The following is a 16,940-nucleotide window of genomic DNA, read 5'->3' as shown; positions in this document are numbered from 1 at the left end:
CTAAATAAAAAAAATAATAATAAAAAAAACAAGACACATCGATGGTATTGCATATCTTTATAGAAAAAAATAAGCTTTCACATTTCAAAACTTTTTTTTGCTTATTTTTCAAGTTTTGTCTTTTTTTCAGTTTAAATTTTTATAGTTCCTACATTTACGTGGTAAATAAACATTTTGGCAATAGCCATGCTCGTTCAGTCTCCAGCGCCGAGGCACAGTCCTTAACGTCTTCCAGCTGAGGTGGTGGATACAGTCTGGAAGGGTCCACGTTTCAGGGATGTGGCAGACCACCATTCAAGAACAAGCATTTAAGACAGTCCCGCTTAAGGTAGAATGGCTGTGCTGCAGTCCTATTCTGCTCCTGACAAATGCCTCCGGATCTCCATTACCAGATGATGAACATCTTCCATTCTCAGCTTGAATTAATGCAGTAGCACGAGGCTTAGCTCTGAGACTTTAGTCCAGTTTAGCCATACTGATGAGCAATGACTCATCAGTAGTCAAAAGGCACCATGCGCCCAGCACAGACTGCGGCTCCTGTACACATTTCTGCTGATTTACATACCTTGGTTTCTTAATCTAAACAGTTCAGACAAGAGCAAAACTGACACCAACAACATCACCCTCCCTCAAAATGACAAGATGCTTAAACAGGGACAGAAGTAATGCAATGTTTAAAAATAAACACACAAAACCAACCACAGGTGTTGCCCAAGTCAGTCTGCCAACTGTAATTAGGTAACCAGACCGATGAGAGTTCAACACAGTACAGGTATTTGGCCTTGTCAACAAAACTGGACACTGAATATATTCATGGCATCAGAGGGGCCATCGCCTCTCCAAGCGGTTTGTAACAATAACAGCTGCCAGCTGCATCCACACTTGTAGGGTTTTGTGCAAAAGGTTCAGTGCAAAAAAAATAATAATTTTGTGCAGGTCAGTTATGGGATGGATATTGACAGGCTGACTGCGAACCTTAATGCATCTTATAGTTCTATCAGAAGTCCTTCATTTGATCTACACCAGCATGTCAACATTAAAATCACATTTTAAGCTTATTCTGAGCTCCTTCGCACAGGTGACTTTTTTTTTTTTTTTTTTTTTTTTTTTTAACATGGTAAAATATTTTAAAACAAGTCCTAATTGTTGCTGATCCAAATGTTTTCACTGGTGATGCCAGCACAACATTAACCTAAACACTAAATGCTGGTCCTTTCAGAATCACTTCAGTGGGCAAATTACCTGCGGCCTATCAAAATTAAAGATCTACTTTTAAATGGTATTTGAACAGTTTTCCAAGTTACAATATGATGTAATGGAGTTAAATACATACCGACTGTCTGCCCTAAGTAACTGAGAAACACTGAGAACACGACCACAAAGAAAAGTAGTTCAGAAAAAGCGATTCCATTTCACTGCTTTAAACCCGTCAAATTTAGATCATCACATTGTAAAGCGGTTTAGATGCCTGCTGAGATGAATCAGATGATAATTATGGATCCTATAAATGTAGCCATTTTAATCACTTACAGCACCCATGCAGAGAGAAGAGCGAGTGGAAGATTTCGAAAGACAACATCAATGCTAAACGATCTAAATGAGTGAAAACAGTACTTAGATGACCTGCTGTGTGCTGAAAGAAGCCACAGCTGAAAGCTTATTGAGATATTCTATAGATAGACACGGTCTTAAAAGTGCTCATTTGAAAAGAAAGTCACAGCCGTTGAACCTTCTCTTACTCTTTGTTGAATTTTGCTCTGGTCTCACAATTCTACATTCAAACGAAATATCTGGAAGCCATGTTAAGCGAGAGCCTTTGTCAACTCACTCATTTTCTGTAAACAGTTACTCATATTGGCCATGACCAGTTGGACACTTTCTCTCTCACTTTGTCAGTCAATTGAACAGCAACAGCAAAACAACAACAACAACTGAATAAAAAGTAATTGCACATTAACCATCCGGGATAAAGATACTAAAAAAAAAATTGGAAAGGTAGAAAAAGAAGAGTACACACACAAAAAAATGACAACTACAGAAACAAAATGAAGTAGGAGAAACATGCAAAGGACAGTGAGAGAGACTGCTTTGCACCTTTTTTTTTTCTTAAGTTTCACCTTTGGCAAAGAAATGTTTCACAGCAGTACCTTACGTCACACCGGTAAACTCAGAGACAACAAATACAGAGACAGAGAGACAGATCTCTGCTTGTATTTCTTTGCCTTGTCTGTCGTTGTACCATGTCCCTCTGTGGCGCTGAAGGCTCGTGTACTATGCGATCATGTACTGAGTGATGGCTCTGAGTGCGTACAGCAGCTCGGCCTGCAGACGTGCCTCCATCACTAACAAATTTACATGAACCTAAAAAACAAAAACCACCTAAAAAATTTTATTTAAATGGATAATCATGGAAATAAAAAAAAAACAACATTATTACAAACACAAAAAAATAAACACATAATAAATTAAATGGATAGTAAATACAAATTAAAAAAAAAAAAAAAATTTTTAAAAAAGCATGTGTTTGTTGTTGAGTATCATATTTTATACACCAGGCTTTTATAGCTCATTTAGTATGATAGGATAATATGGAGCTCACAGTCAAGGAGGAAAAAACAATAATAATTCATAGAAAGATTTATGATCAAAGCTCTGTAGGTTTTACTGTAGGGGCAAAACATATAATGCAGTGCAATCCATTAATGACAGAGATGAACAAATAAATATTTCTCAAAAAAAAAAAAAACATTTCAGAGCAATAAGACCCAACCTGAAGACTTTTTACTTGCTAATTTTTTTTTATATCAATCAGATGGCAGAATGCATGAAGTAAATTGTGTGAAACTTTTTCAGTAAAGTTGATCATGATATAATTTAAAGAATTTGCGCATCAAATATGATACATTAGGCATTGTAGGGTTAAGTAGATGTTACTGAAGTGTACACAGCACAAGTTTTGATAGGAAATCACCTTGTCTGAAGCTTTGACAGGGGCCCAGGACAGTGGGCATAGAGGGGTCTTGCTGGAGTCGGGATAGCAGGCCACAGCTTTAATATAAAGTTTCAGTCCACGCTCCAGTAACCGGTTGACTTCCCCATAATCATAATCATCGTATCTGAGGGCAAACATGTCAATATAAGTGCTTAGTTTTTGTGCCTTTTTCAGCATTCTCAAAAGTAGCTGATGAGTCACAAGAAGTGATTACGGAGTTGAAAGCTTGCCATTATGTTTAATTTCATGTTTCTTTTGTATTCAGAATGGAAACTGGCACCAAAATTGCAAGAAACCAGGGATCCAAGGTACCTGATGCCATAGATACAATGAATGTAGTTCCAGATGGCTCGTTTGAGATCGGGGCTGTGAGGGAAAGGGAGGGAGGCCACATTGCGGAATCGCTCGTCTAACAAGTGCCCTATATCAGAGTAGAGCCTGTTCACCAACGAGAAGCCGTGATCCTCCCATGAATAGTCCTGCACAGAAAGACAAATAAATCAAGAAGTGTTACTTACAGTTCTTTCCATATATAATCTAGCATACAAAGTTTTGGGGTCGGTATGCATTTCTGCATCATTAGTCTCACCAAACAGATTTGCCTGAATAAATTACCTTTTCAAAATATGATTTTAATGTTTCTGAAATAATATATTATTCTAACCATTACTTACAGTTCTTTCCATATATAATCTAGCATACAAAGTTTTGGGGTCGGTATGATTTTAATGTTTCTGAAATAATATTTTATGCTCACCAAGGCTGCATTTATTTGATAAAAAAATACAGTAAAATCAGTAAAATTTTAAAATAATTTAAAATAGCATCCATTTTAATTATATATTTTAAAATGTAATTTATTCCTATGACAAAACTGAATTTTCAGCAGCCATTACTTCAGACTTCAGTGTCACGTGATCCTTCAGAAACTATTGTGATATGCTGATTTGCTACTCAAGAAACATTATATAACATAAGAACAATAAAATAAATTAAAAGAACAGAATTTATTTAAAATAATTTTGTTCCACTATAAATATATGTACTCTTACTTTTGATCAATAGAATGCATTCTTCTTAAATAAAATTATTTATTTATTTATTTCTGAACCCAAAATTCTAAAAACAACCCATTTTAAAATATAATTTAAAAAAAAAAAAAAAAAAAAAAAAAAAAAAACACACACACACAAAAAAACAAACAAAAACCATAAAAACTAACAGTCAAAAATATTATAATATACTATAGGAGTGGCATACAACTCCCATTCAGATCAAATGTAGAAAATATAGTCAGGTTTAACGTTAAGTGCTGACAGTCTTGAGAAGGAAGGCCATGAGCTGTAATTCTGACCCTTAGTACCCTTTTATGCTACTTTTGGTAGGTGACACCCAATGCAAAGTCTCTGTCCCCACCTGCACCCGGAATACTTGGAAATGGTCCTCCTCCCGTCTGGCGAATTCCTGGTAGCCGAATTCTGGGTCTGTGACGAAGCGGGAGGGGTCTGTGGAGAACATCGTCTCGTCCTCCTGCTCCACATCTAATATGGAGTTGCATTTGAGAAAGAAAGACAGGTTACGAAAGAGGGTCCATGAGGGAGTGATAAATAACTCTAAACACTCAATCCAAAATTGCACATCCTGTTTACAGCAGCATTGGGAAACATGGTTACATGACACACTGACTTTAAACTGATGAACAAACTTCTTACCTGCATGTAGGAGTGTCTGTGAATGGAGTCGGTCTCCTTTTCTTTCCTTGATCTCCTCCTGTGATTTTTTAATTTGTTCTCGAAGGCAAGCAACTTCACAGCTGGAGTCTAAGGACTAAAGAAGAGCCAACTGTTAAGAACAAACCATGCAGGTTACGCCTGCATTATGACTGACTTCACACTGCCATCCTAGGGATGTCAGAAATATTGTTAATTAAGTACCAAGCTGACTGATAGTGCCAAATCTGTTCCCAAGTATCCAAGTGGTATCACCACGATCAAGGCAGCCTATTATGAAAATTACAGAAGAGCAGGAAGACTGTACTTTTGATGTATGAATTTTTGTAGAATTTGTTTATTTGTAGTTTTTGTGATCTAACTGAAGTAGTTTACTGTACACTACCAATTTTTTAAAAATGTTTTATGAAAGAAGCCACTTATGCTCACCAAGGGCACTGTTATTCAATCAAAAACACAGTAAAACAGTCATATTGTGGAATATTATTATAGTTTAAATAAATGCTTTCTTTGTGAATGTGATTTATTCTGGTAATGGCAAAACTGAATTTTCAGCATCATTACTCCAGTGTCACAGAAATCATTCTAATATTCTGAACCAGTACACATTAAACACTTACAATTATTATTACTACCACTTGATTAATTTCATGCATCATTGTGAATAAAAGCATTACTTTCTTACAAAAAAAATCTTTCTGACCTCAAATGCTTTAACTTTATCCAATATGAGTAATGACTACTGACAATTTCATACAATACTTGAATTGATTTGTTTCTTTTCTCTGGTATGAGTAATGACTACTGACAATTTCATACTGTGACAACTCTATGCTGTACAATGTATGAGATTAGCTGTCCAAACAATCCTAATTTAGAATCAAAACCTCTTCTAAGCAGCTGAAACTGTTGTGAATGATCATCTGTACCCTTCGTCGTAGTGCCTTCTCTGTGGGTCCAGCAGGGGGTGGCGATAAAGCGGTGTTGCCGTTGGCAGCGTCACAGAGACAGTAGCCAGGAGGTGTGCCGTGATGCACTCTGGGAGTGGAAGTGGTGTCTGAGTCAGAACCAGAACCGAAAATGAAACTGCAAAGGGAGTGACAGTGGGCCAGTAGAACCACGGCCTGAACGAGCTCTGCCAGAGACCAGCACTGCTCTCCTGTCTTGAGCAGAGCCTGTATGTGAGAGTGTGCCGTGAGCCAAGGCTGATGGGCCAGGACCTTGTTGATGTGATCAAGGTGCCGTAGACGCAGGGGTGCGGCCTCCAACCCCTGAAGCCATAACGGGTCTCCACCAACACGCAGAAACTGAGCCGAGTGCAAAGACACCAGGTACCTACAGTGATGCCGCGCTGCAGCCTGAAACACAAATACACTTTCATCAATTACACTGAGATTTTATTTGAGCCTGCGATTGACTGTAGAGCATGTTTAAGCATGTTCATTCTGTTCTTACCATGATGGCAATGTAGTGGCGGTAGTGCAGGGGCAATGGGCCATCCATATAGAGGATGTAGTGCTGTGTGCGCAGGAAACTTTCCAGGTACTGTGGGTGAGAGGCCATCTGCTGAGACACCGTGTCCAGACGCCCCCTGTTGGCCAGAGCCTTCATACACAAGAGAGAAGCACGGTCTTTCTCAGAGTTCACCATCACCTGCCAAAACGAACAAAACGCAGCAATGAGAATCTGACAAACAAAAGGGAGATAAAAAGAGCATTTAGTGAACGAAAAATACATATTCAGTCTGTTTTTTTTTTGTGGTTAATCTCAATGTAGAGCCCTATGATTCCACATACGGAATCCAGTCACAAAACAGAATTTACCGTAAAACGTGGAATGTCACAGATTTTGCCAAATTGTGGATGAATAAATCTAAAGTAGATCGCAATATTTGCTGCAGCCTGGAACTGAACTGCTGGTTTCGTCTGGTCAGAGGAGAACTGGCCCCCCGACTGAGCCTGGTTTCTCCCAAGGTTTTTTCTCTATTCTGTCACCGATGAAGTTTTGATTCCTTGCCGCTGTCGCCTCTGGCTTGCTTAGTTGGGGACACTTCATTTACAGCGATATCGTTGACTTGATTGCAAATTATTGCACAGATACGATTTAAACTGAACTGAGCTGCATGATGACATCACTGAATTCAATGATGAACTGCCTTTAACTGTCATTTTGCATTATTGACACACTGCTTTCCTAATTAATGTTGTTCAGTTGCTTTGACGCAATTTTTTTTGTTTAAAGCGCTATATAAATAAAGGTGACTTGACTAGTGTCTGTGAATATTGAGCTACAAAAAGCATTTTAAATAAGAATCCTGCATGTTCAGCATGTCTCTGTGTGAACGAATGGTTTCATTTACAACACATACGGAAGCGAGCGTGATGCTCTGTCATCTCACTAAATGAGGACGTGAACACATGAACATCACTTCATGAGCATTTGATTGTTTCATTTTAGAAAAACTGTTATCATATCATTTACACACACACACACACACACACACACACACACACACACACACACACACAAAAAAACTCTTCACGACAAATGTCAAAATAAAAGCCCGGTTAAAATTTAAGAAATTGTGACAGAAATATATTACTTTTGTACAGTAGAATGTATGTCTTATAATACAACTACTACTAATAAGAAATTATAAAAAATTTATTTAAGGAATAATCAGGCAATTTTCCTTCCATGTTTTAACAGTTCACCTGTTGTGCAGCACTAATATGCATTCATTCGATTACCATAAAAAAGTCAAATAAAACTAAATAGAGCCAGTAACCACCTTCAAAATAACATTTACTAGTGTTTGCAGCACTCCTCAAACAAAAAAAAGAAGTAAAGGAATAGTAGCAAACAAACACGGCGGGTCCTGTGGGTATGGAGGGACAGTAACAGACATTGCACACTAACAGCGACCCACTGCCATTTCGGCCTTCTTTAGTGTACAGACTACTAGACAGACATCTGTACACCTCAATCTCCCACTTTTACACCCTATGATGCTTAAAATACATCCAGAGTATAAAAACGCCAACTGACACCATACCCATGTATAATCACAGGCACAACTTGGGAATTCTGCTTTAATTGTCCATATGTAACATAGGGAGTCTATTTTAGACAATTTGTGAAAAGGAAATCAAAGTGAAAAATTGCTAATACAATGTCCTGATGTCCTTGTTTGACTGGTGTTGAGGAGATCAGGAGATGTTTTTAAATGCTGACTGTGAAGGCCTTGTGCCTGCGCCTTTGGCCTGCTTTGTGTCTGACTGTGGGATTATGGAAATCCTGCCCAGTCCCCTCCTGTTTGAGTGCCTCAGCAGCAGAAGAAGCAGGACACTGGAGAGTAGTGAGAGCGCAACTGAAGCAAACAGAAGCAGACCGGTGAAAATGGGTTTCACTGGACTAGAGGAAAAGAACATTTTAATCATTTTCTGCCATTTCTCAGAAAGAAAAAAATATTTCATTATTGTGTACCAAACTGTAGTTATAATCTCCACTTTGAAACTACTTAATTTTTCTGATGATGTAACAAAGGCTAAGTGGCTGGGGATAAGAACAATACCAATTTCACAATTACAAACAGAACATATGTCACATTATCGAAGTTCAACGGAATTTGAATGCCATTTTAAAGGTGGTTAAATGGTTTGATCACAAAACTTTTGCATCCCCTTGCAAAGATATTCGCATTCTCTCACAAACCAGTTGAGTTTGTACAAACACTTCCTGTTTAATATAAACCAGGCTACACACCCAAAGTGCTCGCACTGAAAGCGCCTCTCTCAGTCTCTTCATGTGATCAGTGAAATCGGACTCCTGCTGCACTGTGCTGTGGCTCTGCAGCGTGTGCTGTATGGAGCAGAGCAGACCACGCACTCGCACAAATGTGACCACGTCAAATTTTAAGACGCATGTTCTCAAAAAAAATTGCGGTTTTAGTCGCAGTCTAGAGCCCTGATTTGATATCGATATTTATCACATACCATTAACACTGGGAATTCCAAAAAGAAAAAGTGCACTTGATATAAAAATGAAGTGTGGAATGTTGAACATTTCATGCACTGTTGCAGCTTCTCTTTATTGAACACATGGGGACGGTCTATTAGTCTGTAGTGTTGGATGAAAAAATAACATTATAATGTTCATATACTAGTCAGCAGAGTACATGGTGTGTAGTATAGTGTGTCATTTGGGACAAAACAAACCTATGGAAGTTATGCAAAAATAGCCTGTGATAGGCACCTGATCTGGAATATCTAAATGCCAGACTTTCTAGGTAACTGTAATGTTAGTCTGTGATGCTTTGTATGGCATGTTTTGCTTGCACATGTTTCGCAAGCCTCCAGTCTGTTGAATGACAAGACACCTGTATCTCGGGCAGAAACTTATCACAGCTTTCAGCTCCGCATTAACACAGATCTTTTTCCTTGATAGAAGACAGTGTCTTTGTTCCTTTTTACATTAAGTTGCCTCTTTTAAAATTAGTCATCAACCAGATGTAGTGTCATTTTTTTTTTTAAATGATCTTAATATTAAATGTTAAGTTTCAAGCATTCAAATTTCTCATGAAACAGGTTAGTCTGACACATTTTCCAGCAGAGTTAGAAACCACTGTCTGTACCGCAATGCAGAACTACATTTCATTGCAAATGCATGTTAAACTGGGTTAAGAAGCAAATATTGACCGAGGGCTTAGTCTAGCTTTTAAGATCATTCCCTTTCATGAACATTTACTTGAGGAACCTGTCTGTAGAGATGTTTATGACGTTCTGCATAAAAAAAAAAAACAAATCACTGTGATCTGTTATTTTCTGGTGTCCCTTGTGCAGGAATGGTGTTTCTTTCTTATCTATGCATGTGCTATCTCAGCTGTCCTCTAGAACTATTTATAACCCTCTCCTTTCTGTCAGGGAATCCATAGGCCTGGGTGTAATTTGTTACCCACATATTTTCCCCAACAACCAGGAATGAAGAAAGTTAACAGACTGTAAGTTGACTAAATAATATCAATTCTTTAATGTGACTTTAAGTGGTATTTGGAGACACAAAATGTATAGTGACTCAAAGGGATTTTAGGTGCAGTACATGCCGTGCTGTCAGTGTGAATCTTCAGTACTGTCAGGAAGAGTTATGATGGCCCAGAGCTGTTTTGGCCACGGCTCTCAGTTGTCCCCTCGTAACTATGTAACAAGATTTCAGTCAATACGTGACCACTTTCATGTTTGCGTTCAATTAGAGCTCATCCTCTTCTCTCCCCCCACCCCAGAATGTGTAACCGACCCCCTCATCGCCATGACTAACTCCAGCCAGACCCACGGAGCAGTGGTTTACTCGAAGGAAGTACGGAAGCCATCCTCTCACGGATGAACACTATAACTGATCTAATATCACATACTAGAAATTAGAGCCAAGACTGGGGCTAGGCGATAAAACTACTTATTGGGAAACAATCCACAATATTGATAATAAACTTAAGCAAATTAATATTTAGCCAACATCTAGATGATCAGGTCAATGTCACTGAAAGCTCAGCATGTTCTGTGTGTCGCCGTGTGAATGAGCGGCACAGTTTTGTCATGGTGTTTGAATTGGGACACACCTATTCTTTAGATACCATAAGCATTTTGTGCTGGGAAAAGCTCTAAGAATACAGAAGTGAAAATACGGTCAGCCAAGAGCCATATTGGCAATAAAGCACAAGCCACATCGGGACAAGTCATTTAAACTAAGATGTTGAGGTCAGCCTCAAGCAACAGTTCAAACACTAGTCTCCACTGGGACACTCGTGCGCTTTCCCTGGTAAACAGATCACATGTCTCAGAGCCCAGAACTCCTCAGTGGTGACCCAGAAAAACAGGCAACTGCAAATACAGATATATTCAACATGCTATTGTGGTTCAATACAGAGTGTTCATTTCATAGCCTGTATCAGCAGCTGCAGAAAATCGCAAGGGGGAAATCTGTATCACTGGAACGAGACAACACAACTTGCAATTAACTACTAATGAAACTTCAGAGGGAAATTAGAGACTAATGCAAGTCATACGAGAGGCTGAGAGACGCTCACACACACCCACACAGATGTACCTCAATGAAACCCTGCAGCAGATGCTGTTAACTGAGGTTTTTGTGTATATAGGCTACCAAGCTGCAATCAACAGATGATGTTGGTTAAACTTGTTAATTAGGGTATAAAGTTAATAAATAACACCAGCACGGTTCATGGTCAGCAGTATTAGGTTATTCTGAAACTTGGAGCAATTTTTTTTGTCAATACAGGATGCCTCATCAGCACCAGTAACATGCACCGACGTGTCTTTACCAACAGTCAAAACGAAACAGGAAGTCAGTCTCATATCCTCTTGGCGAGTCCCTCAAATTCAGCTGAAATTTTGTTTATTGGGTAAAGGTGCCACTTTCGGCAAGCATAATTCCTGTTTCCGTGAACAATGACAGCATACGTGGCCTTTACATAATAATTCAGTTATTTGTTTGATTAAAACAAGTTTAAGTGCTACAGAAAGCAGCATCTGTGTGAGATATTAAAGATACAATAAAGTGCAAGATCTCTCCATGAACAAACAAAACAGTTTAGATTTGAATATATTTGCATGTACTCTTGCGTTGAGATTTGAATGGGTTCATGTGTTTATTCAAGCTGGTCAAACACACACACACAAACATAAAAAACCTAAAAGTGGAATAGAGGCGTTAAAAGGGATAGTTCACCCAAAAATTACATTCTATCATCATTTCCTCACCCTGTTTTTTTGTCCATACAATGAAAGTCAATGACCACCAAAACTGTTTGGTTACCTGCAACATCCTTTAAAATATTGTCTTTTGTGTTTTGCAGAAGTAAGTAAGTCATACAGGGTTGAAACTACATGAGTAAATGATGCCAGAATTTTTATTTGTGGATGAACCATTTTTTAATTGTGCGACATATCACCACTTAAATGAAACAGACAAACATAAGCCTACTGCTCATCTTTTGTCATTTGAGGACACTCTAAACATGAGGCTCTAAATGACAGGGGGCTTCAGTTCAGGGCCGGAGTCCAGAATAAGAGTGAGATGCGATATTCAATCTGCATTCTCAGAAGGCCTGGAGGGCTCAGTCCTTGACTTGCGCAAATGTCCCAAATCCCCAACTGCTGTTGCACAAACCCCATCTCTCTCCCTCTCTACAAAAGGAAACTCTATTTTGGCTTGCCAACCTGGAAGCTAGGAAGAACAAAACAGCCAGCTGCACCTCACTGGGGGTTGGACTGAAACAAGGCCGGCAGCAAACACACACACACACACACACACACACACACACACACACACACACACACACACAGACGAACACGGCAATACACATATGGATGCAGTCAGACAACCAGGAAGACTGACATTTACATAAAAAGACAGTGTGACATACATTCAGCAGCTTGCATATGACGGACAGTGAACTGAAGGCAGATTATTGATGAATCACATTTCCATTTGGAAAGTCCAAGACTTGGTTTGCTGGTGAAATCAGTTATGTCTGTTATTTTGTCATCTTTGTTGTCTTCATATACAGAAGTCAATCATGGTCAGTTATGCCTCAAACATATATATGTGTGTGTGTGTGTGTGTGTGTGTGTGTGATAAGCTACGTCATAGATTGCTATTGCAAGCATTACATCTTTTTAAACTAATTTTACCATACTGTTCTGACGAGGTTACAAAAGCAGCATAGTCAGGACATTAAAAAAATGCTCTCTATGTGAAACACATCGGGGAGCTTCGGAACACATACAATGCCATTATAATACTTCTCACTTACAAATGGACCAGTGGTTAGTTGAGGGAAAAAGAAAACGAGTTTATAATGTTAACATTCCAAGAACAAGCCTAGGGGATTTTTATGGGCTGGCAAATGAAAGCATATTTCTGAGAAATGTTTAAAATGACACATTCCTCTATTGTTCTCCTGTGTGCGGAGCAGCGCCGTCACAACAGCGGCCCCCGCAGGTTGCAGCATGTACTGCAGGCGAAAGGGGAGAAAAACAACTTTGATTGGCAGTACATCAGCATCACATCATACAAACGGGAGAACGAGAAAACACTCACACAACAAGAACAAAAAGTCAAGCGTGAAGAAATTCTAATAAATGCATCTTCCCTTAAAGGTCGTGCAGAATGTCGTGTCACGGCTCACGGTTGTAACGACAAAGGGCTTTGTGTGTTCTGCGAAAAATTACAGTACGACAGCGCGACAGACAAATGACAGATTTTCATTTTCACAAAAGCTTATACGCAAGCAGATTATACTTAAAGATGAGTAATAAATACACAATGGAGAAAAAAAAACGAGTTGAATATTCGAGAAATTAATGTTCCTATGTCGATAAAACACTAGATCAGTTGTCTTCGTGTATAAAACGGGATTCGTCTTAAAAACAGCTCAACAAAAGGCTCAGACGTGACGGAGAGTGTCAAACCTACAAAACTTCAACATGCCAGCAGCATCAGTAGAAAAGCTTCTGGTCATGTAGGGTGAGATCTTTGGTTAACCCACAACCATGGCTTAATCTACACCAAAGGCTTTCAAGATTGTTCCAGACTGCAGTCTTAAATCCTCGTGAATCTTTGCTTTTAATACATGGCATATTCAACAACAGGGTTTTCAAACGCACACCTTTAATGACTGGTCAACATAATAGTTGCAATATGAAACAATGGCTATCTGAACACAACTGAAGTAAGAACTAAGCATATGCACGACAAATAAGCTTATATTACTCTTTGTCACAAATGCAATGGATTTGAGAAGCCTTTCTTGCCTTAAAATTCAAAACAAAATGACAAAATATGTCATAGGATCACTATTGCAGCTCAAACGTTAAGTCCAAGTAACATTAACAGCAACTAAGCCTGCAGCTTTATAAGATGAAAACACTTTTGTCTTGTCAAAAATGAACTTAAGTTTAGGAATAATAAATAATTAATTAACACAATGAAAAGTGGCGATCAGAATAACAAAACAACAGAGAAATATAAAACAGGCAGATCCTGCAAATGTATGTGAATCTTGACATTCGTGTTTGAAAATAACGGATATTATTTGTTTACGACGACGAGTCTTTTCTTTCATTGAGGGACTCTTGGATATGTAACGTTATTCAAAAAAAAAAAAATGATACACGTAAGTTATACGTTTGAGAAGCGTTTTAAACATGAATGAATGAACGATATTAAAGAGTCTGTAAGTTAGATGAACTGTCAACTTTGAAACTTCCCAGATACAGCTTAACGTTACAGTTATTATCTTCACCTCAGTCATATAACTTATATGTATATATATATGTTAACGTTACCTGATTTTGAATAAACTGGCACTGGGATCCAAGGCGATAATCCATTTTTTTCGTGCAGATGATCATTTTCCTCGCTGTATGTGCATGAATGCGGCTCCTTTGGATGTCTTGGTTCTTCTCAGCGACTCGCTAACAAAGGCCAAGCCGCTTTGAGCTCTACATGTCCGGACACACAGCCGCAGTGTCACTGAGCGAAAAAACTCTTGACTGACGCTTCCACAGTGATGCCGTCCAATCAGAGCGTTAGGAAGGTGAGTCTAAGAGTGGAGAACCAATCAAATTTCAGTACTGGATTTTTTTTCCTTTTTGTGACGGTTGTGTTGGTCCGACATCCGAGCCAATGAGCGTGGTCACGTGGTGGAAAAGTACTTCTGTTAAAGCCCGTTAAGCCCGCCCACTTTCATGACGCAATGCTACCTGACAACAGTTTGAGAGACCGCCCGGTCTGTGAAAACATAAAGTAGCACCTAGAGGAAAATTTTATTGGAACTCTGTTATTAATAATATTAATTGGAAGAATGCTCCTTTAAATATTGGCTTAAAAGTAAAACTAAAGAAGTACATTTTTAAATTTTGCATACCATTTACCCTGTTAAATTATTGCTGATACTCTGATTTTGATGGTTTATGCTCCTTTTGTAAAAGTGTGAGAGAGCTGTTGACTCATTTGTTCTTTGAATGTAAAATTGTCCAAAACTTTTGGATGGAAATGGCAAAATCTATTTTTAATTTAGTAAAGGTTATACGTTTTTACGGATATTAAGGATATTATTGTGTATTATGAAAACAAAACTAACAAAGGTCTTGAACACACTGTTCATTTATTTACAATGCTGGCAAAAAAAAAAAAAAAAAAAAAATATATATATATATATATATATATATATATATATATATATATAATATATATATATATATATATATATATATATATATATATATATATATACACAAATTTTTTTTTTTAAGTCATTAATATGTTTAAAATATAATTATTGTTGAATTTGTTTTATGTCTTCTTTAAAAAAAAATTTTTTTTTTTAAGTCATTAATATGTTTAAAATATTATGATAGTATTTTCGGATCCCCTGTTACCACTTCGTTCGTGCTTATTTTTTGCTTCAATAAAAATAAATAAATAAATAATAATAACAAAAAAATACCGGACTGTCTGTGATGATAACCTATAGTTTTTATCGTAGTGATTGGGAGAAATCCACTATCCCTGTGTCCCAATATGCATACTAGTATTCAAGATTAGTAATCTTGAATAGGTTACTATTTAGGGTTGATATTATGCAAATTAGGATGCAGAGTATAATTTATATATATACTAATATATACACTAGTACTATTCTAAAAATTCACAAGGTGCTCTGAAAGGACGGTTTATAGGTCAGGGAACATATAGACACCTAAACTACATTTATATCTCTGTCCTTACAGAAAGAAAAAAAAAAATTACCTTGGTATTTCCATTGTAAAAATTAACAGAAGAAAAATAGGTAATGAATTCTGAAGCATATTATGAATTGTAAGTATCAGTAAAAAATAGGCTAAAGAGGACGGTGACCTTTTAATATACTCAAATTTAATTTAGAGATTATTTACAGCAAACACATAATAATGGAGGCTGTTTAAGAGAAGGTGAGTCAGCTTTTTTATAAACTTTATTACAGAGTGTTTCCTTAAGTATGATAAAAGTGCTTATTCAACATGTAATGTCTTCCAGTTCTGTTCCCCTCAAGTCAGAATGATCTTAAAAGCCTTCAAGCCTGGACTCATCCTGCCATCTCTCAAACCGCAAATTAATGGGGCTCTTTTTTTTTTGGAAAAGGTCTTATTATTTGGAATACAGTTAATTCTTTGCTGTTAAACTGAGTGGATTTGCTTTGGATGTAGATGCATGTGATACCTGCAGATCCTACAGTGAAAGTGCTTCAGATCTGACCCCAGACGCTGAAAATGTCATCTCATTCTTTTTTTTTTGTAAAATGAGCATCAGAAAATCTTGCAATATAATATTTTAGGAGAGTGGCAGGTTGAAACAAAAACAAATATTGTATTTGATTCTCAACACTGTTTGATTATCTGAGCAAAATGTAACAAACATGACAGTATGTGATACAAGGTTTCTGCTTTTGTAATTGAGAGTGTTTGCATTAATGTCTTTTTAAAGCTAAAACATCATTTATGAAATTTCTTTTAAAAAATGTAGTGCCACATCTGAAGAGCATTAAAACATTTGAGTAATATCAAATGTTTTACTTCTTTGCTCTGTGTGTGTTAAAGCAGATGGCACAGAACACACTTTGTTTTGTAGATCAAAGTATATTTTCCTAAATGGAGGGTGCACTGTAAACAAATACAAGTGTTTTTTACTCTATCTGAGGCAGAACAAGCATCCTACTTTTGAAATCCTCAAAAGTGCAAGTTACTGCATCATAAGTACTGAGGGTGACCCAGAATGCAGTGAATGCTTAAAAAATAAGAGCCTCTGTCCCACAAGGAGAAGGGACTGTGTTCCTGTGTTAACAGACTATAGAAAAGACAGATAAGATAAAACATACAGAAACTCACAATGGCACATACGGATGCATAAAGCAGCAATGTATAAAACAGTATTATTTTATAAATGTAGATTACAATTAATTAAAGTACATTTGTGCATATTATTAAATATATAGCTTTTTAATGACTACAGTGAGGAGTAAGATGTATATATTGCATTGCAGCAGATAATTGAGAAAAACATGAAACACTGAAGATAAAGAATGTTAAAATGAGCAAAAATAAAAAGCAAAAAAAAAGTTTTCTAATGAAAGAACTAATAATAATATCAATAGTAGTAGTAAT

At 37.3% G+C, this 16,940-nt stretch overlaps 1 protein-coding gene across 1 annotated transcript; it reads right to left on the bottom strand.

The window, feature by feature from the left end:
- Positions 1-1,063: 1,063 nt before the first annotated feature.
- Positions 1,064-14,322, bottom strand: LOC109102158 (sestrin-3-like). The gene is made up of 8 exons (XM_019115482.2): positions 14,085-14,322; positions 6,178-6,375; positions 5,652-6,080; positions 4,705-4,819; positions 4,409-4,533; positions 3,305-3,471; positions 2,972-3,116; positions 1,064-2,361 (listed from the first exon to the last, which is right to left on the bottom strand). Exons 1-8 carry the CDS (start codon positions 14,148-14,150, stop codon positions 2,272-2,274), a joined length of 1,335 nt encoding a protein of 444 aa, XP_018971027.2. The 5' UTR covers positions 14,151-14,322; the 3' UTR covers positions 1,064-2,271.
- Between the last annotated feature and the right edge of the window lie 2,618 nt (positions 14,323-16,940).

This window comes from Cyprinus carpio, chromosome A14, assembly GCF_018340385.1.
Source record: "Cyprinus carpio isolate SPL01 chromosome A14, ASM1834038v1, whole genome shotgun sequence".
Lineage (NCBI taxonomy): Eukaryota > Metazoa > Chordata > Actinopteri > Cypriniformes > Cyprinidae > Cyprinus > Cyprinus carpio.
Note: the sequence above shows the minus strand (reverse complement) of the source record. Positions and strands in the feature narration are given on the sequence as shown.

Bases quoted from the DNA above. Each gene is read 5' to 3' on its own strand.
- LOC109102158 (XM_019115482.2), bottom strand. From the start codon at position 14,150: ATGATCATCTGCACGAAAAAAATGGATTATCGCCTTGGATCCCAGTGC. The intron at 3,117-3,304 runs GTACCTTGGATC...GTTTGCCCTCAG, and splicing joins CATTGTATCTATGGCATCAG to ATACGATGATTATGATTATG. The intron at 2,362-2,971 runs GTGATTTCCTAT...TTTGTTTTTTAG, and splicing joins CTGTCAAAGCTTCAGACAAG to GTTCATGTAAATTTGTTAGT.